We start from the raw sequence: 27974 nt of genomic DNA on the forward strand, positions 1-27974 counted from the left end.
ACGTGTGCCGCATCCAGGGGTGGGGCGGAACCTGGGAGACTGCAGCACTTGCCGCCACTGCCCTGAGGGCCCCAGCCCAGCCTCTGGGCTACACGGGCTCTCTCTGTACCATCTCACACTTGCGGAGGGAGCTGACTGTCTGGGCACATTCCTCGAGAACTGGAAGAGCTAGCAACGGCCACCCTTCCAGAACGTCTCCTGAAGGTGGGAGGGGCTCGGCACAGGGGCCGCTGAGGACTACCGGGGACAGGACTGTTCTTGGGGTGATGGTGTCTTCTGCAATTAGTGGTTCAACTCTGTGAGCACCGCAAACCCTGCAGGGTGGCACCCTCCACATTTACAGCTGGTACAAAGAACTTCCCGGCTCACAGAGACTCCACCCTCATCCAAAACAAGAGCACCCACAGCAGGCCCCGGAACGGCTGTGTTACCTAGCAGGTCGGCCCCTTCGTCCACGTCTCCGATGACCTCGGAGCCCGCCGTCGACAGCTCGTGGTACAGGGAGTCGGTGTTGATGCCAAAAGCCTTGTTCACGATTCCCTGGGTTGGGCTATGAGGACACGCGGTGAGGGAGACCAGTGAGCAGGCAGCGCCGCAGGACCAGGCATGAGGACACCCCTGCAGGGCCGCCGATGCCAGCGCCGCCCACGCAGGGGCAGGCATGGCAGGTGCTGGGTCAGCACCCCAGGCATTTCCCCCCCGAGGGGCTGCGGGCACAGGCTCTGGGCCCAGCAAGCACCTGCTGCCTGTGCGGTCCAGGCGGGGCTCCCGGCCCATGTCCAGCTCTGGGGTGGAGTCGATGATGTCCTGGACGTCAGACCACTCGTCACTGCTGCCCATGCCTGGGGGACACAGTGGAGCCTGGGTTGGGGGTGGCCGGCGGCTCCTGGCACTCCCTGTGGCTGCCCTGGGGCCCCCTTGTCCGGAGACCCCAGGCCAGGCCAGCGTGGGCAGGAGGGTCAGGGGAGGGTTCTTCTGGGGGACCGGGGGCCGGGCGCAGTACCTATGCTGACATTGCGCATCTCCTGTGTGACCTGCACCTCCATGTTGCGGCTGTTGCGCTTCTCCCGCGCTCGCTTGCCGTTCTTGGAGCCACCGTAGTCGCCCAGTGGCTGCAGGCCCTCACTGAGGGGCGTGACTGCGGCCGAGGGCACGGAGGACGTGGGCGTGTTGGACTTGGTGCCCGTGGTGCTGGGCGTGGCCGCTGCTGAGGACTGGCCCGACTCGGACATCTCGTCCTGTGGACACTGGGGCCAAACACAGGGAGAGGGAGGCTCGAGGTGTGGGTCTCGCCCCTGGGAGGCCAGCTGGACTGCGCAGGGCGGGTGGGTGTAACGTCCACTGCCTTGAGGCCCCCTCACTTGGGGTCTTTGCCACCCTGCAGTAACACACCACTTGGGGCCGGAGTGAACAGGACAGGGGGACACTTCTCTCCCACCGGGCTGATTCCTCCTGTCACTCGGCTCATCTGGCTGCAGCCTCTGGCTCTCCAGGGGCAGGTACAGCTTATTTAAAAGGCTTCCCCAGGACAGACAGGAAGTTATGTGGACGGGGCAAGTAACCCCTTGCAGCCGGAGGGTGGACAGAGCTAAGCCACAGCCCAGGGTAGGGCAGAGGCGCCCCAGCGGGGGAGGGGACTGGGGAGGCCGGCGTGCCTTCTGACCAAGTTACCGCTCCTCTGCGAGGCCCTCGAGGGAGGACCCGTCCTGCCCCGGCGACAGTCAGGGGCTGTGACGCCCCGATTCTGCCAGTGGTGGCCCCTCCCCAACAAAGAGACACCAGGGGACGGGCTTCACTTAACCTCCACGGCCCAGCTGAACTGAAGTTTGCCTTCGACACCTGCGCAAGTGCAAACAAGTTGAAACCCGACTTCTGCAGAATGGGATGTCCCCAAACATTTCAAGAGTGCAAAAAGATCAGATTAGTAAAAACTGCCACCGACTGTCAGCCTTAAGGATCTCCCTGGAGACAGAAAATGCTGTCTGAATACTGTGCTCCCCTCCATCCGTCTTTCCTGGGGAACCTCAATAGCAGCAGCCCCTGATCTGTGAACTGAGCCCGGGGCCTGCAGTCTCTCTCCTATGCAGAGAAGGGGCACAGTCTCGGCGGGGTGGGGGGGACAGCCCTGTGTCCCCTCCAGGCACACATTTCCCCTTGGTGCTTCCAGAGGACCCAATGGTGGGGTGCGGCCTTCTCTGTGAAGCTGGAGGGAAGCTGGGACTCCCTCCTGTAACTAGGCAGGGCTGGCTGGGCTCCTGGGGCCGCTTCCAGGTGACTGGGGGTCAGAGCTGGTTGGGAACTTCTGAGATCTGCCTTGCCCCAAGCAGCCTGGTCACCCTGGGTGCCACCCATCCTGGGCTGAGATGCCTCCACTGTCTGCATCACCGCTAGGAGGGGCCTCCATCCCGGCAGCTGTGTCCCCAGGGGACACTTGGTGGTGTCTGGAGACACTTGTGGTGACCAGAGCCAGAGCTGGGGGTGGGTGGAGGTGGGGTGCCCACAACACCCCACAGGGCACAGAACGGCCCCCCAGCCAACCACACTTGGCTGCGTTGCCAATGGGCCGCGGTGAGAGGTCACCTGCAAACACTTTTGACTTGGCTTTGGGCTCTGCAGGCTAGGGCCAATTTGTAAAGGACAAACCCTTTCCTCCTCACAGCACCGTGCATGTTGCGGGCCTCTGTGATGGCCCCGTGTACTCTGTCTGCCCACGCGACAGAGGCGCCTGGGTGACCCACGGGGAGGGTTCCTGCTGGTGCCCAAGGAGGGCAGTGCGTGAGGCTGCTGTCCCGGGATTTCACAGGGGCGGGCACCACGTGAGCCCACGCCACATGGAAGCACACATTTCCAGACCACCTGACTCAACGGCTATGCTCCTTGTCTGTCCGTGACTTGAACGCTTTTGCTCCCTGGGCCTCCTGACCCTGGTGATCACTGTGGGGCGAGGCGGCATCACCAGGCCTCCCTGGCTTCCCAAGCTGTCTGCTGCCCTACAACAGGCCACCACTTACCCACAGGACACTCCCTGGCCACTACTTACCTAAAGAAACCTGCCAACCTCTAACACCAACGTGCAGCAGTGGCCTCCAAATGCAAAGAACCCACATCCCAGCGGCCGTGCCTCCCATGAGGAGCCACAACTGTTTGGTTAAAACACTGAAAGTACAGTACATAAAAACAAAAAACAAAACAAAACAACAAAACAAATTAAAAAATTAGGAAAACCTGAAAACCTACAGCATAAAATAAAAAGAACTTAAAAGTAACTGTTAAAAGAAATCAAACAAAACACACCTATGAACTAAAACATAAAAGACTATGGTTTATTAAGCGAGGACGATTTCAGACAACGCAGGAGGAGGAGAGACGCGGTGAGGACGCGAGGGGCCGTCCAGGAGGCCCCCCACCCCGCAGCTCTGAGGCTCACGCGCCCGGCAGGAGCCCTGGGGAGCCCTTCTGCCCAGACCCCACTTGCCGGCAGGACCCTCAGTAACTGGTAGGCACAAGGCTCACTCCACAGAACAAATGCAGAGCGAGTGGGGTCACTTTCCAACACAGCTGGTAGCTGGCAGCCTCCTGCAGCCCGGCCGGGTGCTGCAAGGCCGGGGGGAAGCTACAGGGAGGCCTGGGCCCAGGTCCGCCCCCGACCTGGAGGCCAAGGGCTCTGCTGCCCACAGGTACCCTCTGACAGCCTCGGAGGGGCATCACCAGACCCAGGGCGGCCTCATCTCCCCCAAGGTGGCTTCCTCACGGGCAGGGGGACCGTGGTCTGCCTTCTCCAGGCTGATGCAGCCCACAGAGCAAGATGCGTGGACAGTGCCAGGGAGCCCTGCACAAGTGCCTGCCCTTGGCCTTGTGGGACCCCAGTGCCAGGGGGTGGTGCTCACTAAACTGGGCAGCCCGGATGTCCACCTTCTCAAGCTTGGGCCCAGAGGTCACCAGCACAGGCAGGCCAGGGAGAATAGCCCAGAGAAGAGAAGCTGCCCCCGGCCTCCGGCCTTCTGGTTGGAGCACAAACCTGGGATGCCAGGACCACACGCGGGGAGAAGCCTGGCCTGGGGTGTGGTGAGGGACAGTCACTGTGCTCAGCCCTGCCCTGGGCTCGCCCTGGCACAGGCAGCTTCCCGGAGCGGCCGGGACCCTGTGCGGACCACACCCTCCTGGACACAGTGGGGCAAGGTGGGGCCCTCACTCCGCGGCATGGCTACAAAACCTGGTAGCTGGAGCTGAGCTGCAGCTGGCCGAGGTCGCTCAGATGCCAGTGGTCCCCTGCAGGCGCGGGCTTGCCCCCCATCTGTGCACGTACCGAGCCATCGGCCAGGGGGAAGACGCTCAGGGACGTGGGGCGCTCCTTCCTGCTGAAAGGCAGAGAGAGGACAGGGAGGGGTTAGAGGAGGGGCTCCCGAGGCAGGGCTGCAAACCCCTCCTGGACGCACGGGCACCCACGGTGCAGCTGGGGTTGCTCCCCTAGACCCCCCCCACTCCGCCCAGGGCTGAGTAGGCTGTGACTGTCTGGGCCCGGCGCCTGAGATCCCCACTGACTGCAGCCAGGCTGACTAGCCTGCTCACTCGCCAGGGGCACCTCCGCTCCACAGTGGTCCCTCCGTCCATCCCCCTGTTGCAGCATCACCACCCCTTCATTTGCATCCACTGTAAACAGAGGCCTGCATGGCAGGGCCTGTGGAGGCCCTGTGGCTTCGCAGGCGGCATGCCTGACTTCTCCTTGGCACAGCTTCTGCCTCCAAGGGTCAGGAGGGGTCAACCTTTCTCCTCTGCTGCTTGTCCCATCACTGCTGTCAGGAGCCCTGGGTCTGGAGTAGAGAGCTTATGCTGTCTGCAGCCACACGAGCTTTTCTCTTGCTCTCAGTGGTTCTTCCTTTTAAAGCTCCGTAAGCAAACTGGGAACGTCCGTTAGGCTAGATGGAGGTTTAGAGCCGCCTGCCAAGGCCGGTCAGTCCCTGGAAGACGCTCCGGGCTGTTAGTGGTGAGGGCACAGAGCCGGGCCCGGGGTGGCACAGAGTCCATGCTGCTCAGAGCCCGGTCAGGCCAGGCGTCTGGACCCCTCACACAGGCGCTGAGATGGGGGTGGCGAGGCCACTTCGGGGGTCTCCAGGGGCCGGTTCAGAGGCTGGGCTGTCTGGAGAAGGGGTATCTTCTTCACGGTGCCTTGCGGTGCAAGTGGTGGACAGGCAGGCGGAGTGGCCAGGGGCACGACTCCGAGAAGGAGGTCTCTGCGGGGGTCCCCCACAGTTCCGGGGCTGGTATGGTTGGGGCCCCCATTTCCTGCCTGTCTGTCCTGTTCAGGAGAATGCCGCCCCTGCGGAACAGTGTCCTGGATCCTTGGGGCCTGGCTGTGCCCTCCGGGGCTCTTCTGTGGGTACAGAGCCAGAGGAGGCCTGGGGGGCTGGATGTCTCCCGCGGATGATACCGTGTGCCTCCTCCGTCAGCCCTCGTCCCCCAAGACAGACGCACTTTCTACAAGGCTCGGCCATTGCTTAGAAGGAGCTCAGATGGTAAGCTAGGCAGGCTGGGTCCGTAAATCCACCGTGGCTCTCCCCAGGGCTGTTTGCTGGCCACAGGCCCTGGCCCCGGGCCTCCCTGGGGCTCCCAGCCTCTGCTCGCTGCTGTTTCTCCACGGGGCTCCGGTGTGGGGGCCTCCTCTCCTTGGGCCCAGCTCTGACGGGGGGCTGCACACAAGGGTCCTTTGGGCCAGGCTGTCACCAGGTGCCACAGGGCAATATGACGGTAGGGGCAGCATGGGACCATCTGCCTCCCAGGATGGCAATCTTCTCTGTCGCCCGCCTCCATGGCTCTGTGCATGCACGGAGATGGCCAGGCCCAGATCCCCAGTGGAAATCCTCACAAGGGATGAGTCCCGCGTCCTCTCCTCTCTGAGCCAGTTCGGTGGGGATTGCTGTTGGCTGGCCAGCCAGAGCCCGGTCTGACGCTGGGCCAGCACATCCTCCTGTTACGGCCCGCAGCTCCCCCAGGGGACTTCAGTCCCCATCTACCCCTGAGGCTGCAGCCTGAGAGGGCCACACGGCTCACAGATGGCATGCCTCTGGCTCTGGGCCGAGTGACCAAGCTGGGCTGCCTGACACCGGGTGCAGTGTCTCCACCAGCGCCTGCCGCCTCCTGGGGTGTGGACATGAGGTCCAGCCTGTGGCCGGCGGGTGTTGGCCAGTGGGGTCTGCATCGCTCCCATCTCTGAGACCCACCTGCCCTCCTCAGCCGCAGGCCCTGTAAACGTGCGTCTGGAGCCTCCAATCGACGCGCGACCCTGGCAGCCGTCCAGGCTCCCCCAACCCGAGGCCCGGGGACGGCTGCGGGCTTTACCTTCTCCTCCAAGACTGGCGAGGACTGCGGGGCAGCGACACACAGGCGGGGCCAGCACACGGCGGAACGGCACACAGTGGGGGCAGCACACAGTGGGGGCGGCACGGGGCGGGGGGGCGAGACAAGAAGACAACATTAGAGGGCGATGGTCGGGGTTTGGGGCACGTGTGGGCACACGGAGAGGAATGGGCCCCACAGGAATAGACAGATGTGGGACATGCAGACGCCTACTCCGGATGGACACAGGACACATAGACACACAGCCTCTTGGCTTGGACGGCAGGTGGCGCCCATTCAGACAGGGTGGGTCGAGCGTCCTCCCCCAGACGCCCCAGCACACGCGGGCACACCCGCGCGGTGACAGGGCACACGGTCACATATGCTATGTTCGCGGCCCAAACACGCTCATCAGTTTTATTCTAGACACACAGGTTCATCAGGTTCATGACACCAGGCCGGGGGTGGAGGAAGACGACCGAGGCTCAGGGGCCAGTTCTAAGGAGGAGGCCCTCCTGGGGGAGCCTCCACAGGATCCAGAGTTGCATCAGGACAGGATGTACCCCAGAGAAAAGTGGGCCTCCCCTCAACCTGCCGTACGGGCCCCAGTGGGACGGTGCTCCCTCTCCTCCCATCAGGGCGCTGTCTGGATGCGGGGGGTTGGGGGGGCGGGGAGGGCTGCCACCCACATCTGTTCACCTCGAGTCTGCCCAGGGCCATCAGACACGCACGGGGCCCCGGAACCTCTCGATCACAACCCAGGTTCAGGCAGGGCTGCAGGGCGGCAGAGCCCAGTTCCACATGCTGCCGCAGGCACAGGCAAGAGATGCTGTGCCCTGCGGTGAAGGTGAAGCCAAAGGCGGCCAGCCAGCTGGCAGGGCGACGGGCGCGGCCCAGGCATGGCCCTGCCCTCAGCTTCCCACACAAGCACTGCTCTGGCCACCCGCCCCCCCCCACACAGATAGGTGCCTCTTCACCTCCAGGGCACAGGGGGGACAGGCGGCAGCCCCCATGCCGCTTTCTGCAGGCAGGGGTCTCCTCCCTGGGGCTCTGCTCTGAAGGAGTCTTAGCAGAGCCCGAGAGCCGGAAGAGGGCGACGGTGAGGCCACACCCAGGAGGACGAGAGGTGGGCCCCAGAACTACAGAGGGAGCCCCCGACTTGAGGCTGGCCCTCGGTTCGGTCGCTTGGGAAGTCTCTCCGTGACTCGTGGCAGGCGTGAGGCGTCCGTGGTGTTGGGCAGCGGCAGCCTGGAGATGGACATTGCCCACCTTCAGACAAACCTGATCCAGAAGCAACGTCTACAGAGGCTGTGTATCTGAACAAACTCTGGTACATATTCCCTCAGTGAACTCTCACGGAGCCGGGGTCACATATTGACCCCTGACACCCTCTCCTGGGGCGCTCGTGTTTCCAGAAAGGAAGCATCCACAGCGGCTGGAGCCCCTCTCCCCACCGGAAGCAGCAAGACCATCTGAAAACAGGCTGGCGGTCCTGGCGCCCATCCTTCCCAGGTTTTGCCAGGCCTTGCAGACACATTGCACTTTGGTTTTGAATCCGAGGACCCAACAGCTGTGCCCACCTCACCGGGCGAGGGGCTGATGAGCCCGGCATGGACGGGCCTGAAATATCTTGATTGCAGACATCACCCACCAAGGAGGCAACGCTGAGAAAACGGAGCCTTTACAGGACGCACCGGGGCCTTAGGCATTCGCGGAAGGAACAAAGGGCCACAGCTCCAGAGGCAGCTCCATTGTGGGGCAGGGGGTGCTGGGGTCCAACCTTAGGCCCCTCCTCCTTCCTCCAGCCTGATGAGACACAGCTCTGTGCAGGCAAGGCCTGGGAGAAGACCTCTGACCGTGCGTTCTCCAGGGACGGAGGTGTGTTTCTGTCCTGACTGAAGATGGACCAGGACCAGCCTGGCCTCTGCAGGCGTCTCTGCTCCCCGAATGAAATTGGCGTGGGGTGCACGGCTGTGTCTGCTGGACCCCCAAGTGGAGGGGCCTCCCCGCCTCCGACAGCCAGTTCCCGCCATGTGAGCTGGTCGTGGCCGACAAAGTCAGTGCAAACACGCACACACGCATCTCACAGGGAGTCTCCATCCCCCTCCCATCCTGGTGGATCCTGTTTCCTTTATTTTACAAAAGAGAAGATGAGGTGCAGAAGCACGTGGTGACCTTTAACGCGTCACAGAGGACGGGGCCAGGGCTGGGAGCCTCCCGTTCTCGCTGACTGGCCCCAGGCCCCAGCACCCTGCAGGACCCCACCCGCCCCATTGCTGGGCGTGTCTGCTGGGGACGGAGCGGCACCTGGTGCCACCCCAGCTGGCGTCCTGTGACTCACACTTGTCACGCTCTGCGCACACCTGCAGGTAACTGCCAAGTGCTCTGAGTGCTGGTTTTGAGGCTACAAGTACATTTACCAGAGTAGGCGAGTTCACCAACGCGGAATCGGCAAGTATCAGGATCAACCATGCGGTTCCCCCAGGCCCTCGTGACTGCCCAAGGCCCCGCACCCAATGGGCACCTCCTCAGCACACAGCCTCGCTCAGGCCACATTCTCTGACCAGACACCCCCTTCCTGAGCCTGGGGTCGGGGCGCTGGGGTGCAGCTGGCTCCTACCTCCGCCCTGGCAGGCTGCCCTCCGTCTGGCTGTTTCCCCCGACCTGCTGCATCTTGGACCTCTCGATGTGCTCCACGTAGGTCTGGATCATCTATGGGGACGACACATCTGTGTGACGCTGCCTGCCCGCCCCAGCCACTGTTCTCAGGGCTCCGACAGAGGAGGAGGCAGAGCGTAGGGACCGGGCGTCGGTCACGTGGGGGCCACAGCTCGCCGGTTTGGCAGGGGCCCCGCGAGAAGACAGAAGGCGGCCGGGCCGGGCAGTACCCACCTCTGTGTGCCGCTGGTGCAGCGCGTTATACTCCTTCTTCATCTCCGACTCCCGCTCCTCCAGCCGGGAAACTGGAAGACACAAGCCACCCACCTCTCCAGGTCACGGCCTGCTCCGGGCTGGCCTGCTGGGGGTGGAGGGCTGCAGACAAACCCAAGCCCAGTGCCCTGAGCCCAGGGGCGGCCTCGCCCGCGGCAGCTGCCCTGGGGACACGAGCAGGCGGGCTCCGAGAGGGCCAGCGGGGGAGACTTGCATGGGCCTCAGTCAGCAGGCAGCTCCCAGGTGCGGGAGGAACCCACGGGCATGCTGAGTTGTGTCGAGTGTGGACAGGAAGTGAGCGGATGGTTCATGGACAGAGGCTGAATTCGGAAGTAAGCAGCCTCTGACACACGTTCAAGAGAAGAAAGTCCAAAACAGGGTGGAACACACCGTGTCCCTCACTTGGACCTGGGGCTGGAGAGACGGGGTCATGACCATGCCATCTCTGGGCTGAGGCACTGGGATGGCCCCCTGCATGCTCTGTGAGTGCCCGGACCACCTGGAGGGCCACCCCAGGGCCACCGGGCCTCAGACACCTTGTGCCCCTGGGCCTTCGTTCCAGCCACAGCCCAGCAGAACTCTGCGCAGAGCACGGGATGGGGCACGGGGCAGCCGTGCCCTTTCCACGATCCTGACCCCCGGCGCTGACCAAATGGAAAATTCAAAGTGTGCTTTGGAGCTTATATGTGTTTTCCTTCTAAGAAAAGATGTCCTGTGCGCTCAGTCATGTCTGACTCTTTGCAACCCCATGGACTGTAGCCCGCATGGCTCCTCTGTCCGTGGAACTCTCCAGGCAAGAGTACCGGAGTGGGTTGCCATTTCCTTCTCCGAGAAAAGATGAAAAGGTTTCATATGTGAAAGTATTCTAAGCAAAGGGAGTGTGAAGGATTCTGTGGAGTTATAGAAAGGGTGGATCTATGCCAAACTGAAACGGGCCCCTGCTTGTTCTCATCCTGCAAAGACGTGTGTGTGTGTGTGTCTGTGTCTGTGTGTTTGACTCTATCTGTGTGTGTGTGTGTGTCGTCCGTCTACATGTGTGTGTGTGTGTGTGTGTGTGTCTATGTGTCCGTGTGTGTGTGACTATACGTCTGTCTGTGTCTGTGTTTATGTGTGTGTGTGTCTGTCTGTGTCTATGTGTATGTTTCTCTCTGCATGTGTGTGTGTGTATGTCTGTGTGTTTCTGTGTCTATGTGTCTGTCTGTCTGTATCTGTGTCTGTGTGTGTCTGTGTCTATGTGTGTGTCTGCGTCTGCGTGTGTGTCTGTGTCTGCATGTGTGTGTGTGTATGTCTGTGTCTATATGCCTGAGTGTGTGTGCATTGCCATGGGCATGGGTCACCTACACACTCACCTACAGCACCTGTGGGGTATTGGCTTCAGCAAATGGCCTTCGTGTCTTGGTCTGGGATATGATAGATCCAATCACCAACCTCTTTTGTTTTTATTTCATCTTAACTTTTCAGAATGTGGACAGTGGACAGAATGTGGTCCACTGGAGAAGGGAATGGCAAACCACTTCAGTATTCTTGCCTTGAGAACCCCATGAACAGTATGAAAAGGCAAAATGATAGGATACTGAAAGAGGAACTCTCCAGGTCGGTAGGTGTCCAGTATGCTACTGGAGATCAGTGGAGAAACAACTTCAGAAAGAATGAAGGGATGGAGCCAAAGCAAAAACAATACCCAGTTGTGGATGTGACTGGTGATAAAAGCAAGGTCCGATGCTGTAAAGAGCAATATTGCATAGGAACATGGAATCTTAGGTCCATGAATCAAGGCAAATTGGAAGTGGTCAAACAGGAAATGGCGAGTGAACATTGACATTCTAGGAATCAGGGAAATAAGATGGACTGGAATGGGTGAATTTAACTCAGACGACCATTGCATCTACTACTGTGGGCAGGAATCCCTTAGAAGAAATGGAGTAGCCATCATGGTCAACAAGAGTCCGAAATGCAGTACTTGGATGCAATCTCAAAAATGACAGAATGATCTCTGTTTGTTTCCTTCAAACCATTCAATATCACGGTAATCCAAGCCTATGCCCCAACTAGTAATGCTGAAGAAGCTGAAGTTGAATGGCTCTATGAAGACCTACAAGACCTTTTAGAACTAACACCCAAAAAAGATGTCCTTTTCATTATAGGGGACTGGAATGCAAAAGTAGAAAGTCAAGAAACACCTGGGGTAACAGGCAAATTTGGCCTTGGAGTACGGAATGAAGCAGGGCAAAGGCTAATAGAGTTTTGCTAAGAAAATGCACCGGTCATAGCAAACACCCTCTTCCAACAACACAAGAGAAGACTCTACACATGGACATCACCAGATGGTCAACACCGAAATCAGATTGATTATATTCTTTGCAGCCAAAGATGGAGAAGCTCTACACAGTCAGCAAAAACAAGACGGGGAGCTGACTGTGGCTCAGATCATGAATTCCTTATTGCCAAATTCAGACTTAAGTTGAACAAAGTAGGGAAAACCACTAGACTATTCAGGTATGACCTAAATCAAATCCCTTATGATTATACAGTGGAAGTGAGAAATAGATTTAAGGGCCTAGATCTGATAGATAGAGTGCCCGATGGACTATGGACGGAGGTTTGTGACATTGTACAGGAGACAGGGATCAAGACCATCCCCATGGAAAAGAAATGCAAAAAAGCAAAACGGCTGTCTGAGGGGGACTTACAAATAGCTGTGAAAAGAAGAGAAGTGAAAAGCAAAGGAGAAAAGGAGATATTCCCATTTGAATGCAGAGTTCCAAAGAATAGCAAGGAGAGATAAGAAAGCCTTCCTCAGCGATCAATGCAAAGAAATAGAGGAAAGCAACAGAATGGGAAAGACTAGAGATCTCTTCAAGAAAATTAGAGATACCAAGGGAACATTTCATGCAAAGATGGGCTTGATAAAGGACAGAAATGGTATGGACCTAACAGAAGCAAAAGATATTAAGAAGAGGTAGCAAGAACACACGGAAGAACTGTACAAAAAAGATCTTTACGACCCAGATAATCATGATGGTGTGATCACTCACCTAGAGCCAGACATCCTGGAATGTGAAGTCAAGTGGGCCTTAGAAAGTATCACTACGAACAAAGCTAGTGGAGGTGATGGCATTCCAGTTGAGCTCTTTCAAATCCTGAAAGATGATGCTGTGAAAGTCCTGCACTCAATATGCCAGCAAATTTGGAAAATTCAGCAGTGGCCACAGGACTGGAAAAGGTCAGTTTTCATTCCAATCCCAAAGAAAGGCAATGCCAAAGAATGCTCAAACTACCACACAATTGCACTCATCTCACATGCTAGTAAAGTAATGCTCAAAATTCTCCAAGCCAGGCTTCAGCAGTATGTGAGCTGCAAACCTCCAGATGTTCAAGCTGGTTTTAGAAAAGGCAGAGGAACCAGAGATCAAATTGCCAACATCCAGTGGATCATGGAAAAAGCAAGAGAGTTCCAGAAGACCATCTATTTCTGCTTTCTTGACTATGCCAAAGCCTTTGACTGTGTGGATCACAAGAAACTGTGGAAAATTCTGAAAGAGATGGGAATACCAGACCACCTGACCTGCCTCTTGAGAAACCTATATGCAGGTCAGGAAGCAACAGTTAGAACTGGACATGGAACAACAGACTGGTTCCAAATAGGAAAAGGAGGACATCAAGGCTGTATATTGTCACCCTGCTTATTTAAATTATATGCAGAGTACATTATGAGAAACGCTGGGCTGGAAGAAGCAGAAGCTGGAATCAAGATTGCCGGGAGAAATATCAGTAACTTTAGATATGCAGATGACACCACCCTTATGGCAGAGAGTGAAGAGGAACTCAAAAGCCTCTTGATGAAAGTGAAAGAGAAGAGTGAAAAAGTTGGCTTAAAGCTCAACATTCAGAAAACTAAGATCATGGCATCCGGTCCCATCACTTCATGGGAAATAGATGGGGAAACAGTGGAAATAGAGTCAGACTTTATTTTTTTTGGCTTCATTGCAGATGTTGATTGCAGGCATGAAATTAAAAGACACTTACTCCTTGGAAGGAAAGTTATGACCAACCTAGGTAGCATATTCAAAAGCAGAGACATTACTTTGCCAACAAAGGTCCGTCTAGTCAAGGCTATGGTTTTTCCAGTGGTCATATATGGATGTGAGAGTTGGACTGTGAAGAAAGCTGAGCGCCTAAGAATTGATGCTTTTGAACTGTGGTGTTGGAGAAGACTCTTGAGAGTCCCTTGGACTGCAAGGAGATCCAACCAGTCCATTCTGAAGGAGATCAGCCCTGGGATTTCTTTGGAAGGAATGATGCTAAAGCTGAAACTCCAGTACTTTGGCCACCTCATGCGAAGAGTTGACTCATTGGAAAAGACTCTGATGCTGGGAGGGATTGGGGGCAGGGGGAGAAGGGGACAGAGGATGAGATGGCTGGATGGCATCACTGACTCGATGGACATGAGTTTGGGTAAACTCCGGGGGTTGGTGATGGACAGGGAGGCCTGGCATGTCCAAAGAGTTGGACACGACTGAGCTACTGAACTGAACTGAACTGAACTGAACTTTTCAGAGGAATGAAGGCACCTGTTATCAAGGTAGTGAGATAAGGCAGCAAACGAGGCCATCCAAACCTCTATCACAGAAACCTGAAATTACAGGGGTCCTTATAACTTTGACAGTATAGTTTCTTTTCTTCCTTAATATTTGTTTATTTGGCTGTGCTGGGTGTTAGGTGCGGCATGCGGGATCTAGTTCCCTGGTCAGGGATCCAAGCTGGGCCCCCTGCACTGGGAGCTCAGAGTCTTTAGCCAGTGGACCACCAGGGAAGTCCCTGACAGTATTGTTTAAACAATGACTTCTAAAGCTAAAATAATATTTTTTATTAAAAACAAAATGCTTTCCTTGCCTCTCTTTGCAAGGGAGAGGGTGTTCCCGTAAGCAGCCTTCTGGGCCAAACCTTCCCCAGGAACTGTCCCTACAAGGGCATCCCCTTTGGGGTCACGGAGGAACACCCGCTCCCCAGGAGCACTCGTGGGAGCCCCAAACCACAGCTGGGGAGCCTGTCCTAAAAGGCCACACAGAGACTGTGCATTTCAGGCCAAAGTGCAGCGTTGAGCAAACGTGCTCTGTCATCAGAGGGGCCTTATTTATGTACTTTATTTATTTCCACAGGGGAATTGAGGCCATTGACAGACACACAGAGCCATGTAAAGAGAGAAAACAAATAAATGACAATGAAGATGAAACGTGGCCCGCATCGCTCAGCCTGCCTCCGCGCTGGGGCAGGGCTGAGGCCAAGTGCGGTCAGGAACCGTTTCCTGCCTCTGGCTCCGACTTACTCTGATCTGCATAGTTTTTGGCCTTCAGTTCCAGCTGGCGGGTCTGGAATTCGTAGTGTTCCACCTGGATTTGCAGCTCTTTCTTCTCTTGTTCCAAGGCATCTTCAAACTCGATAAATTTCTATACGTGCAAGGAAGAGAAACAGCAGGTGTCGTAAATGTGGGCGGGCCAGATGACATCGGCCCCTCAGAAGGGCAAGGGCTTGGACTCAGAATGTGGGCCTCCCAGCCGAGCCCCTTCCCTTCTGTCCACTGCCCACGGCAGCCCTGGGGGAGAGGAGGGCCAGACAGCTCCCCAAGAGTGGACACCACGGCCTTCTGACCAGCTGCCTGGGAAGTCACTCAGGGCCCTGAAGCTGGAACAGCCCACACACTCACTTTAATCTCGAAATTCTTAATAGTTTTTATTTTTTATTTTTTAAAAACTAATTATTTATTTGGCTGCACTGAGTCTTATTTGTGGCATGCAAGATCTTTAATTGCGGCACGTGAGATCTAGTTCCCTGACCAGGGATCAAACAGGGGCCCCCTGCATTGGGAGCACGGAGTCTTAGCCCCTGAACCATCAGGGAAGTCCCTCTTAATAGTTTTTAAGAGGCCTGCATTTCCACTTTGACACTGAGCCCCACAAATGACGTAGCTGTGGAAAAGACTGAACCCTGAGCATCTAAAAGAGGCCGGGCGTACTGCCCTCCTAACGTGTATCTCGGTCACCGCTCAGCTCAGGATGCCGTCATTCGTAGAATAATTAGCAACGCACAGTGCTGCTCTGATTCTTTTAAAAACAGGGAGGGGGGCTGTTGGTCTGGATTTGAAATCTGCACCTTATGTGGTAATTTTCTGAGCAAGATTATTACCAGATCAAGTGAGAAGAAAGCAGTTCACAAAGGAAAAGAAAATGCTAAATGTTCTTAGGAGGAGACCAAGCTTAACTCTGACAGCCTGGGGTGAAGGCGGGCTCTGGTTCCCGAGGGATGGACCAGGTGGGGGCCTCCAGGACACACAGCCCGGCCACAGCCCTGATGGGAGCTGTTAAAACCTCGATTGTACTGCCTGGGAAATAGAAATATTAGTAACAAATTTCATTTGTAGGAAGCATACACGTCAGCTGGGTTCTGAGGATGTCAAGAGGCTTCAGGGGATTGGGAATGTGAAGCGGCTTGTGGGTTCCAGGTTTCAGGCATCTGGGGAGTTGATGAATTCACGTCAGCCACAGCTGTATTTCCCATAACACCTGCACTCAGCCCCTCAGCCCCACTCGGGCCCCAGAGACGCTTCTCCCCGAAGCAGCTTTGCAGAGGTCTTTGTGCTGAAAAGCACTGGGGCTCCTGCCTGAGGGATGCCTCACCCAGAGCAGTGACAAAGAGGGCAGGACCGGGGAAAGGAGTGAGAAGGAAAATCTGCCCTGATGACATCACACGCAACTTAAGTAAAATAAATGATGAAGAACATATAACCCGCTGCCATGAAAACGCACACAAATGGTGTAGCTGCACAAAAAACTAAAATGAGCAGTTTTGAATGACTGTGGTCATGACCAGCATATGAAGAACAGACATGCTGTTACCTGACTGGTAAAGAAAATTTTTAATTGGGTAATTTTAATTCCTATTACTAAAAAGTGATATAAACATATATTTTTATAGAAAAATCTTATGACAGTGTTAAGTGAACTTAAAAAAAAAAAAAAAAAGACATAGTTCTGCTGTGCTATCAATGATTAAACAACAAAACCAAATTCTAGCATCCAGAGAGTGTCAGATAAAACTGGGTGACACTCTTCCAGACTTGTGTGTGTGTGTCTGTGTTGGACGTGCCGTCATTTTGTACATGGTATCTGGATCTGACCCACTCCCTCGCTTGAATGTCTTTCCACTCTAAGAGTGGTATTCTACACTTCCCACTTCTGACAGCTGTATGCATGTTCCCTGAGGGCTTGTGTGTGCAGGGCAGAGTCTACTCAACTAGCATTGCCTCTTGTTGGACTTTTAGGTTGCTCTGCTGGTGGTTTAGTCGCTTAGTCGTGTCTGACTCTTGCCACCCCATGGACTGTAGCCCGCCAGGCTCCCTGTCCACAGCTCATTATGTCCTTTGTCCAATTTTCTGCTACAGGTTCTTACTTTTCTTAACAATTTGTAAGGACTTATTAGATCCATTCAAGAATTTGTCTTGTATGCTACAAGTATTTTTCCCAGGATGTACTTTGTGTGCAACATAGAAGTTGACTTACTTCTGCACCATTTACTTAATAATTTACCCTTTCTTCTAACCCTAACCTTTGTCATCTGCTAGATTCTAAGACTATTTCAGTCTATATCTGATCCAGTAACCAAAGGTTTCCTTAAACTTGTAGTGTTACAGGGTCTTTTATATACAGTCCACTTCTTCAGTCTTCCTTATCAGAACTTTATTTATTCCCACTTGCAGATCCTTCTTGATTAAATGGAAAGTCCTCCTCAATCACTTATTTATTTATTTATTTATATACTTATTGAATTGGTTGTGCTGCATCTCATTTGAATAATCGAGGGATCTTCGATCTTAATTGAAGCATGTGGGATCTAATTCCCTGACCAGGGGTGGAACCTGGGACCCTGCACTGGGAGCAGAGTTTTAGCCACCGGACCACCAGGGAAGTCCTTGCATTTACTTGTTTATTTTTCGAGTCGGACACAACTGAAGTGACTAAGCACGCATTTTTTTGAATCAGCATTTTGCCTGCCAGGAAGCATCTGTTCTTCGGTCCTCAGGATTGTTTTTCATGACAAAATGCTCAAGGCTGGACTTGGGAGGAAGGGAAATCTCATCCTGCGCCAGTGAAAAGAGGTGCGATGGGGCAGAAGGAAGGCGGGAGGCGGGAAGAGCGAAATTCTCCCTCCCTGTAAACCAAGCCAGGGCCCACGTCCAAGCTGGAACACCAAGGTTTTACACAAAGAAGAGCACTCTGCGGTGCCAACCATTTCCCTACGATTCCCACCTGTATCTCATCTTGTTACCTGCATCTCATAGTTGACAGTCAGCTAAAACGATTTTGAAGCAAAAGGCAACGTAAGAGAAAGATTAAGGGGGTCAGTGAGATGCTTCTAAATCCGTGCTGATAGGTGGTCACTAAGTCCAAGAGAGCGGCTGCCCAGGTGGTGCTGGCGGTGGGTTAGTCGCTGAGTCTCACCTGACTCTCGCGACCCCATGCACTGCAGCCTGCCAGACTCCTCGGCCCACGGGCGGCACTGCCAGTGCAGGCCACACCAGAGACACAGGTTCCATTCCTGGGTCAGGAAGATCCTCCGGAGGAAGAAATGGCCACCTGCTCTAGTATTCTTGCCTGAAAAGTTGATGAGTGAGTGAAAGTTGCTCAGTCACATCGACTCTGTGACCCAGGCCAGAATACTGAGGTGGGTAGCCTTTCCCTTCTCCAGGGGATCTTCCCAACCCAGGGATTGAACCCAGGTCTCCGGCATTGTGGGCGGATTCTTTACCAGCTGAGCCACCAGGGAAGCCCAAGAATACTGGAGTGGGTGGCCTATCCCTTCTCCAGGGGCTCTCCCTGACCCAGGAATAGAACCGGGGTCTCCTGCGTTGTTTACCAGCTAGCAGGGAAGCTCAGCAAGTGTTTAACTGAATAACTCTTGATTTAAAACAAAATACTTGAGGAAAAAAAAAATCCAATGCTGGTGACAGTCCCCAGAGGCCTGGTCACGCCATGAATCAGCTCATCGCTTCGTGATCACCATCGGGTGGCAGCATCTCCCCAGATGAATGAGAAGCCCCAAGAAACTCACGAGGGACCTCCGCCAACTAGAGGGCCAGCCCTCGGCCTCTCTGCCGGGCTGGACCAGAGCTGGGACGCTGAAGGCCCTTGGCGGGGCGGCAACCACCGCACCTGGCGCTTGTGGGGGAGCCATTCCTTGCCTGCTGCCTCGGGGGTCAGCCTAGAGCTGACTAAGGGCACCTCAGGGGCTCTGCGCCCACGGAAGCATCACACACACAACACGCTGCTCTAAGCTTGAAAGATGTCCTCTTTCTTCTCCTGAAAAGACTCTTACAACATCACTACAGTAATTTTAGTTAATGAAGAGGCAAGCTAGCTCTTTAACTGAAACGGAAGATTCAACATCACCTTCATCAAATATTATGAGGGATAAATAATGTGAAGGACTAGTGCCCGGCCAAGACTAAACAGGTACTGGGTCTTCGCTTTGAATGAGGAACCGCTCAGGGTGAGACTTGGGATGAAGTAAGAATCCCCTGGACAAGTGAGGCGCAGCTGATGGGATAAAGTAGGGGCTTCGAGGCTGGTGGTGAAGTGAGTGCGGAAAAATGGTTGAAAATCAGTTCTCCAAAATGAGCTGGGGGAGGCGGGGAGAGGGGTTAGGAGGGAACTCTACTAACTGGGTCAAAGTCACAAAAAGTGCAATAGGTGTTCTCAAGGAAGCAGAACATACTTTATTTAGAGACCATTTTCTTTATTTAGTTTACTGATTTTTAAAACACTGATTTTTATTTATTTGGCTGCGCTGGGTGTGGCACACGGGCTCTTTGATCTTCACTGCGGCATTCAGGATCTTTGGTTGTGGCATCTGGTTCCCTGACGGGGGATCGAGCCTGGGCCCCTGCACTGGGAGCGGGGGTCTTAGCCATTGGACCACCAGGGAAGTCTCTTGGAGCAGCTATTGAATCTTTGCTTTGTGTAAGCAATCCTTAGGGCTAGACTTGGGATGAAGTAAGACAAACGAGAAGCGATTGGTGGAATGAAGCGGGGGCTTGGAGGCTAGGGGGTGAAGTGAGGCAAGGAGGTAGCAGCTGGGGGAGGTGGGGCGAGGGGTCAGGAGGGAACTCTTTTAACTGGGTTAAGGTCACAAAGATCCAGTAGATGTTTTCAAGGAAGCAGAAAGTATTTGTATTTACAGATCATTTACTTTATTTTTAAAAAACATTTATTTATTTGGCAGAACTGGGTCTTAGTTGCAGCACACAGGATCTTTAATTGCAGCATTCGGAGTCTAGTTCCCTAGGCAGGAATCGAACCCAGGCCCCCTGCATTGAGAGCTCAGAGTCTTAGCCACTGGACCATCTGGGAAGTCCTAGATCATTTGCTTAAGATTTAAGAGACTCAAGAGTTTCCAGGAGTGGGGCACAGGGTAAGTTAGTTCTATAAAGAAGTCTTCCATAAGAAAGCTAAACATTTTTCCATTGTTATTGAATATGGCCAATGTATCCAATACAAATGGGAATGAGAGGAATAAAAGTTTTAATTGACAGCATTTGGGTTGAGTGGGTCGGCCTGGTGCTGGATGGTGAAACAGAATGAATCTCTTGTCTGAGACATGGTTCGCACGTGGTATGTCCTTGGGACACCCCCAGAAGGCTTGGCCACAGCCAAGTGAAAAAGACACACACCAATGATGTGTCAATTACACGCACCACAGATCTGAGGTTCTTTGGAAATGTCATCTGTTCAACCAAGGCTATTCCAAGTGTCACTTAGCGCCTAGAACACACAGAGGTTCAAAGTCATCTCACAAGAAATCTTTTGCTCCTGAAGAGCAATGACGAACAACTGACAGCTGAGGAAAAGGCATCAGGGTGACTTAACCGGAATGCTGAGCTGGGAAACCCCTGATTCCCACGTCTAAATACCAGTTTACCACACGGTCCCCTCTGCAGGTTTTGTTTCTAAGATATACTTTCCCCTCCCTCCCACTAAAAAAAAAGGCTCTGTTTTGAAATTAAATTCAGCTTTAGCTTTTGGAATTTACTTTTTGGTGAATTTCAAGGTACACACTGAAGTAACCTGAGATGTGGGCTCTTGTAAAATCCAGGAATCAAGGCGGCTTTTCTCAGTGTCCCATTGATCGAGAGCATTCTTCCCAGTCTATACATAAAATCCAACTTAAGGAGTAAACTGACTGCTTGTGTCAAATACAAAATTAAGGCAACAGAAGCCAGCAACCCCAAGTCCAAGTGAGAGAGGTCACTAGGCAATCACTCCTGGTAGCACAGTCATTAGAATTCTGGTAACATTCACAACCGAGGTTATTTTACTTAAAGGCAAAGTAAATTAAGACGTTAACTCCAATCCTTCCCTCTTATATATGTCCTTTAGGCCAGGGTCACACACAGGAGATAATTCAATTCTGGTTGAACTGAAATATACTCAACAGGAATCAAAGATTTTGTTCTTTTGCACATAATTCCTTCCTGAGGGTGAGGTGCAGAGTGCATTTCCAAAAGAAAAAGCCTCTTCTGGGGTGTCTGATCTGAGGCAGGCAGAGCAGTGCAGGCTCTGTGCCCAGGGAGACCCCTCTCCAGACGACGGTTAGTGCCCAGCTGCTGTCGGTGACTTCTGTCACAATCGAGTGTTTACCGGGCGCTCACCGACGTGATGAACTTGTGAGACCTCACACCTCGGAGGTTTTTCCCAGCTTTCTTCCCATATCCCTCGACTGCTACCGTTTAGTCTACAGTGCAGTGTGGGCAGGTGGGAGAGGGAGGGAGGGCACGTCCGCATTCAAGCTTCAGACAAGTGTCTGTGATCAGGCTGGGCCTCTCAGGCGGCGCCGGTGGAAAAGAACCTGCCTGCTAATGCGGGAGACATGAGAGACACAGATTTGATCCCTGGGTCGGATCCCTGGCAGAGGGCATGGCAACCCATTCCAGTATTCTTGCCAGGATAATCCCATGGACAGAGGAGTTATGGACAGAGGAGTTTGGCGGGCTACAGCCCATAGGGTCGCACAGAGTTGGACACGACTGAAATGACTTAGCACGCATGCACCCTGCTATCAGGACAGTGGAAAGGAACCCAAGCACTAGGTTGGATTCATTTCAGAAAAAAGCAAAGATTCTTCATTGAGGTTAAAGGGACCACTGGATCAGCATCTGCCTGAGAGAAACCCCAACAAACGGCACTGGTTTAATTCACACCGATTTTCAAGAGCTGGTAAGACAGACAGGAAAGATGTGTGTGTGTAAAATCTACACACTTTAATACATTAATATTTATTTAAGTATTTTATGTTAAATACTAATATATACTTTGCATGTTGAAATCCATATTACATTTCTTTACTATATATGACATGGTTGGTACCAGAGGAAGGAAACGAAAAGGAAGATAAGATTAAAACTAAGTGTCTGGACCTGGGAGAAACTTCCCTGGGGGAAGTTCCTATCCAGTAGGTTGCGTTCTCTAAAGCGTTCTGAGCAGTTTACACAAACTTCAATTTCCTAACCTGCTCGGCTTTTACCTCCCTCTCACTCAGCCCAACAGGAGAGACCGAAGGACGGGGTCTTGTGTCCGGAAGCACACACTGCAAGCCCGAGGCCTCACACAGGGGGACCTGCCTGGATCTGGGTCCAGTTTGCTGGGGGAGGGGGCTGTAAGGGGCCACGCGGGGGCAGGGGGCAGGAGCCCCAGCTGCAGCTGAGCAGAAGCAGGGCCCCCACGGCGCTGGAGCAGAGGCAGGGCCGGGAGCCCACCGCTGCTGAAGATCAGAATCCAAGCACCCTGACCCTGTCTAATGAACTACCACTGGAGCTGCGTTCTGCCGAACCTGGTGCTTCCTAAATCTCTCGACCATGAGGGGCTCGGACAAGGTCACTGACTTATGACTCCATGGCTCTGGGTGTTGGCGAATGTTTCCTTCCATGGGGAGTGAGCCTTCCCTGTCCCAGTGACAGGGATGCTTTCCTGGGACACCCCGCCAGCTACTAGCGCATTCTAACCGCCCAGTTCTCCTGCCCGTCTTCCAGAGGGGACTTACTGACACCCCATAGCAGGCTGCACTCGGCAAGGACAGGATGGATTAAAGGAGGACCACAACCCGGGTGAACCTCACGTTGTTTCGCCCATGAGAGAAGCCTGTCCAGACAAGAACACATACTGCGGGATTCCGTTTGAACAAAATTCTAGAAAGTGCACATCAAGCTACAGCGACAGAGAGCAGCCCCGGTCACCTGGGGAGGGGGGAGCGGGGAGAGACCCTGGGGGCAGGGGCGCAGGAAACTCTGGGAACAGTGAAGGTCAGCGTAATCTTGACTGTAAGCATGGTTTCTCAGGTGTAGACGTGTCAAAAGTCACCAAACTGCACACTTCAAACATTACAGTTTAGTGCTCTGACCTCACAAAGAACAGAACAGAAGGCCGGGCTCCATGGTCTAACCGGGAGCCGTGCGCACAGCTGCTTTCGAGGTGCTGGGAATTCCCTCCAGACCTCTCCTCAGCCTCTCGAGAATTTCATCACCTCTCTGCTGTTTCCTAAATAGCTAGAATTCCCTTTTTTTTTCCTCCTTAATATTTTCTTCTGTTCTCCTGTTTCAAAACCTGCTACACTTTGGGGTCTCCTCTCTTTGTAGAACATGTTCACTGAAGGAAAAACACTCCCCCTTTTAAGTCCCTTCTTTTCTTACCGGAGGCTATGAAACAAGTCACAGAATCATTTCCTGCCTGCCCTTACAGGACTGAGCCACACCATCCACGGCTGCACTGCCCAGTTCCCCGGTTCAGCCACGTGTGGCTATTTACACTTAAATTAATTTAAATTACATAAAAATAATAGAAACTTATCCTCAGGAGCCTGAGCCACACGTGAAGTGTGTGGTCCTGTGTGGATACAACACAATAGAAATTTCTGTCCTCACGCAGAGCTGTGTCAGACAGACGATGGATGGATGGCTGAAAACCAGAGACAGCGGCTTTGCCCTCCAGGAACCAGAGAGCTCAGCACGGGGCAGGGGCAGAGGAGAGCCACACTCCTGCCTCAGGAGCACACGCACAGGCAGTTGGCATCTCTGTGGGACCCGACCTTGGAGCAGGAAGGACCAGAAGGGCACTGCCCCTGGTTGAGCAGGAAGCAGAGACTCTTGCCCTGCGGGGCCTGCTTGTTTCCATGTTTAGGGAGAGTCTGGTGTGACTGTAGAGCTCTAATGGACCAGTATTTAGAGGCGACCATGCAAGGCAGATCCAGGCACCAAATCTTAATAGCTTCCTCTAAGAAAAGCTAAGAACTGAAAAAAAAAAAAAAAAAAAAAAACCTGCTTTACGACAACATGGCAGAAGAAGAAACTGCACACCTGTCCAAGCAGGGGTGAGTCTACTGTCTGTAACGTGGCACGTAGGAAGAAGACCTCCTGATTCGGTATATTAATTCACTTACGGAAAATGCCAAGTGAGCCTCTCACTGTAGAGTAGGATGATGGCTTCTGCCCCCTCCAGCCTCATGCTGTACAAATAACTCTCAGTGGAAAGCCTTACTTTTGCACAAGGCGATTCGACACAGTTTTGGATAGAAATAAACTGTCTAGCTTATAAACGCTGAGCAAACACCCACAGCCCCATCTCACCGCACTGGAGTTGCTGACAAGGAGGAGGGGACGCGTCAGTAGTAGTTTCTTTAGGGCCAAGGAGATTTTCAGGCAGAGGAAGGCTAAGAAACCCACACCTTGTCTCTCGGACACTTGCCCTCCTATGAGCCGGCGCTTGAGCCCTGCGCTGCCCAGGATCAGAGCCAACACGGCCTCGGCCCGAACCTCCCTGGGGCTGCCGTGGGCAGTGCGGCCTGGACCGCCCATTCGCTCCCGGCCGTCTTGATCAAATGCCCGTTTCCAACCTTCTTTCCCATTGAGAAAGAACTCAGTGGGTTTTAAACACGTTGTATAGGACGCAGCTTCAGCATTTTTAAAGTCTCTGTAGAGGTTTCAGAAGCCAGCAGCATCCATTTAGCCCTGCAGATCTGAGAGGGACTCGCTGGCCCTGATGACAAGGACAAAACCCTCATGGTCAGAGATCGAGGCGCCCCAGGCTGGCCAGCGGAGGCAATCCCATCAAGGTGCTCTTCCCTGACTCGGCTAGATCGGCCTTGCCACAATTCTCCAGGCAAACAACAGCTAATCATGGGACTTGGCACTTGAGATGAAAGCAATGTGCCACCTCTGGCAACCAACTGGCTTTACAGGGGCTGCCATGTGGCCAGGGCAGCCAGAAAGGGGGAGATGGACTGCAAGGCGTGTGGCTCTCAGAGGCGAGGCTGGCACCCCAGCACCTGCAGACTCTGTTTGGCCCCCTCCCAGGCTCCAATGTCTCTAGCTACCGTCACTCCCATGGATGAGCCTCCTGGGGACAAGAACATACTCGCCACCTCTCACTGCGGCTTTTACGGTCAAGAAGTGCGGGTCAGGGCTATCTGCCCTGCTCCAGGCTCCCTCTAACTCTGCAGATTCCGAGTGCTTGGAAGGCTGCAGCGGCTCAGGTTACCCAGCTCTGACTAAGCCTTCCTGAGCAGGGTGACCCCAGAGCAGGAGCCACTCTGCATCACACACACGCCTGCAGCCGGGGCTGGGCCAGCTCCCGGGTCTCAGGCCCTCATCTCTGCTCTCAGGCCCCGCCTGCAAAAAGAAGCCAGGCCACCATGTCTTTTCTGTCTGCTGGATTTAGTAAATGAGCTCAAGTGCAAAAATGGTCACAGAGTTTGCCCCCCGCCTTTCGTTTAAAGATTTTTTGAAGTGGATGATCTTTTGAATTTGTTACAATATTGTCTGCTCTACGTCCCCGTTTCTTAGCACCTAGGCATGTGGGATTTTAGCCCCCCAACCAGGGATCAAACCCGTGCCCCCTGCACTGGAAAGCCAAGTCCCAATCACTGGACCACCAGGGAAGTCCCTGGCCCTTTTCTTGGTTGTAACCTCACATGAGGTCTCTCCAAGGGCACATTATAAGCATCAGGTCACAGCCTGCTTGCCCACCAGCCAAGCGCTCATACGCTCTGTGGCTCTGCTCAGCAGCTCTTAATGGTGGGGCGGGGGTGGGGCTCGGCCTCCAGGACACTCTCCCCAGGCCGCGCGAGCACCAGGCGGCAGCGGGAAGGCCAGAAGCACTCTCGTCATGGCTACACTTGAACTGAGCACAGCAGAGCAGAGGCCTCATCCACACAGAGCTAATTCTTAGGCTAGAACGTTAGGATTCTCAACCTGAAGGTTGTCCGTCTTTCTCCTTTGAGTTTCTTCTCGTCCACTACATTGACCACACAGATACAGGACGAAAGAAAACAAACCTACTCAGAATCTCAGTGAGGCATCAAATGGCGGCTGAGAGCAGTTAGAGGAGTGGGCGGTGCTGCCCAGCACGAGGCAGCCACTGGCCCTGGTTGGCGAGGGGAGCCCCAGCGCTCCAGCCTGGGGGTGCAGCTCTCTGCCCTCCCACAGCAGCATGACATGGAAGGAAGTCAGGGGTGAGGGCAGACTGGGTCCTGGCCTGGTTCTTCTAGCCATGTGACCTTGGCCCACCCCCAGTCGGGGCCAGTTCGTTTCCCAGTAAATGCCTAGGGCCACTCTGAACTCTAGAATTCCACAAGCTCTTGCACCCCCTTAAGTCGAGAGTCCTAAACCAGTTTTGGTGGAGCCTGGCACCCTTATCAATAGGCAACCTCCTTTTGACAGATGGATGGAAAACCCCGGAACAAAATAAGCCACCGTAAGTAGGGACAACACAAGGCATGGGGGAATTTTATAAACATGCTTTAAACCAAACGAAAAGGACATAAGCTGTCCTGCCTTAAGAAAACACCAAGATATTGAAGCAATCTTCCATTTCAATACTAAAATAAAAAAAGTTAGCCCAAATTAATTAAAAAGAAATTTAACTCATTTAATAAGAAACTTCCTATTCATAAGTCAAAGAGCATCACCTAGTGCCTGGAACATCAAAACCTCAGGGCTTAGAGATCACCCAGGGCAGCCAACTCATATGACTGATGGAAAATCAAAATCCGGAAGAGGGGCAGGCAACATGGACAAGGTCACAGGCGCAAAGCAGGAAGGAGGACCCGGGCCCCCGAATCCACCTGGCTCTGCCAATGGGGCTAAAGATTTCACAGTGAATGAACGAAGGTAAGAGATGTTCCCTGCAATGCATGACTCTTCTAACGGGTTCACAAATAAGTGAGCTCCAGGCTATGGAGGTATCCGAGAAGACGACTGAATACTTCAAAATTCTACTTTTATCTTCTCAGAAGCCACAGTGAAATTTCTCAGCCTTTCCCACATAAGCTGACCATCTTCCCAAAGGAGGAAACCACAGAACAGAGCACTCACCTCCAGAAACCTGGAGTCTTTCATCTGATGCAAGAAGAGCAATCTAACCATGGCTTTGGTTATGTGTTTACGTCAGTCACCAAATTCACCCAAGTCACCGACCCTCAAAACACTGGGTCAGAAAGGCACAGAAAAGATCCGACAACACCTCTTCTGGCCGCAGAACCCTAAGACCATAAATTCCATTCCTGGAAGGGTTTAGAATTGCAGCAAACCAGAAGTAGTAACTGCGGTCTAGAACATGTTTGCGCAAAACACACAAAAGCAAAACGAACTGGCGTCTGCAATGTGAGGGGGATATAAAGGAGGCCCGGGAAGGTTTAGGTTGCAAGGTCCCCCAGGGAAGCCAGGTGATTCAGGGCTGGGGCTCCCAGCTGGAGCAGCCTGCCAAGAGGAAAGGGGAACGAGGGCTCACCCCCGGGTCAGGCTCACTCCCCCGTCGGGCTCATCCCGGGGTCGGGCTCATCCAGGGGTTGGGCTCACCCCCAGGTAGGGCTCACCCGGGTCGGGCTCGGGGCTCGGGGGCACTGGTGGGCTGGGCGGGGCGGGAGCTAGGGCCCGCGCAGGGCCGGGGCTGAGGGCGGGTCCCCGGGCGGGGCGGGGCGGGGGTCCCCGGGCGGGGCCCCGGCGCGGCCGGCCCACGCACCTCCTCGGCCTGCTTGCGCAGCGACTTCTCCCGCTCGTACTGGGTGAGCAGCTGCTCGTTGTCCTCGCGCAGCAGCTCCAGCTCCACCTCGTGCTCCTGGTTCTCGCTGAGCACCGAGTCGAGGTTCTCGAGAACGTTCACCACGAGAGGCATCAGCTCCTTGACCACCTCCTCGTCGTAGCAGTGGATGAGGCGCTCGAACTCGCGGTAGATGGAGCCCGCCAGGCCCGACACCCGCTCCGACATCACCGAGCCCGAGCAGTAGTCGTCCTGGTAGACGACCACGCCGCCGCCCTCGTCCATCTGGATCTCCATCATCGTGGCCACCGCAGCCGCCAGCGCGGCCCGCTGTCCGCCGGCGCGCCCGCCCGCCCCGGCTGCTCGTGGTCCGGAGGCCGCGGCCCGTCGTCGCCGCCGCAGCCGCTGTCGCCTCAGGGCTCAGCCGCCGCCGCTGATGCTGATGCTGATGCTGCGCCCGTCACTCAGCTGCCGGAAGTCCCGCCGCCCGGAAGTCCCGCCCGCCAGACTGAGGGGGCGGAGCCCGCTGGAGCCCCGCGGCGCTGAGCCGCTAGGGGTCGCAGGGGCCGTGACGTAGGAGGAAACCCGTCCCCGGGCCGGAAGCTCAGTCGAGCGGGGCAGGGACCGCTTCCT

General features: G+C 54.4%; 1 protein-coding gene across 14 annotated transcripts in view; it reads right to left on the minus strand.

Moving 5' to 3' along the window:
• The window catches only part of MAPK8IP3 (mitogen-activated protein kinase 8 interacting protein 3), a 43947-nt gene extending 16143 nt beyond the window's left edge, over nt 1-27804 (minus strand). For 5 of the 14 annotated variants that reach the window (XM_027526865.1, XM_027526860.1, XM_027526863.1 and 2 more), the window contains exons 1-9: nt 27324-27804; nt 14591-14711; nt 9226-9296; nt 8954-9045; nt 6337-6360; nt 4214-4358; nt 1004-1247; nt 740-842; nt 432-550 (exon numbers count right to left, since the gene is read on the minus strand). In XM_027526865.1, the coding sequence (XP_027382666.1) occupies nt 432-550; nt 740-842; nt 1004-1247; nt 4214-4358; nt 6337-6360; nt 8954-9045; nt 9226-9296; nt 14591-14711; nt 27324-27641 (1237 nt within the window). In that variant the 5' untranslated portion in view covers nt 27642-27804. Of the gene's footprint in view, nt 1-431; nt 551-739; nt 843-1003; nt 1248-3040; nt 3130-4213; nt 4359-6336; nt 6361-8953; nt 9046-9225; nt 9297-14590; nt 14712-27323 lie in introns of those variants that run through there. The other 9 variants (XM_027526866.1, XM_027526862.1, XM_027526868.1 and 6 more) reach the window with 8 other exon arrangements.
• Nucleotides 27805-27974: the final 170 nt, after the last annotated feature.

The sequence above is a fragment of the Bos indicus x Bos taurus genome, chromosome 25, assembly GCF_003369695.1.
Source record: "Bos indicus x Bos taurus breed Angus x Brahman F1 hybrid chromosome 25, Bos_hybrid_MaternalHap_v2.0, whole genome shotgun sequence".
Lineage (NCBI taxonomy): Eukaryota > Metazoa > Chordata > Mammalia > Artiodactyla > Bovidae > Bos > Bos indicus x Bos taurus.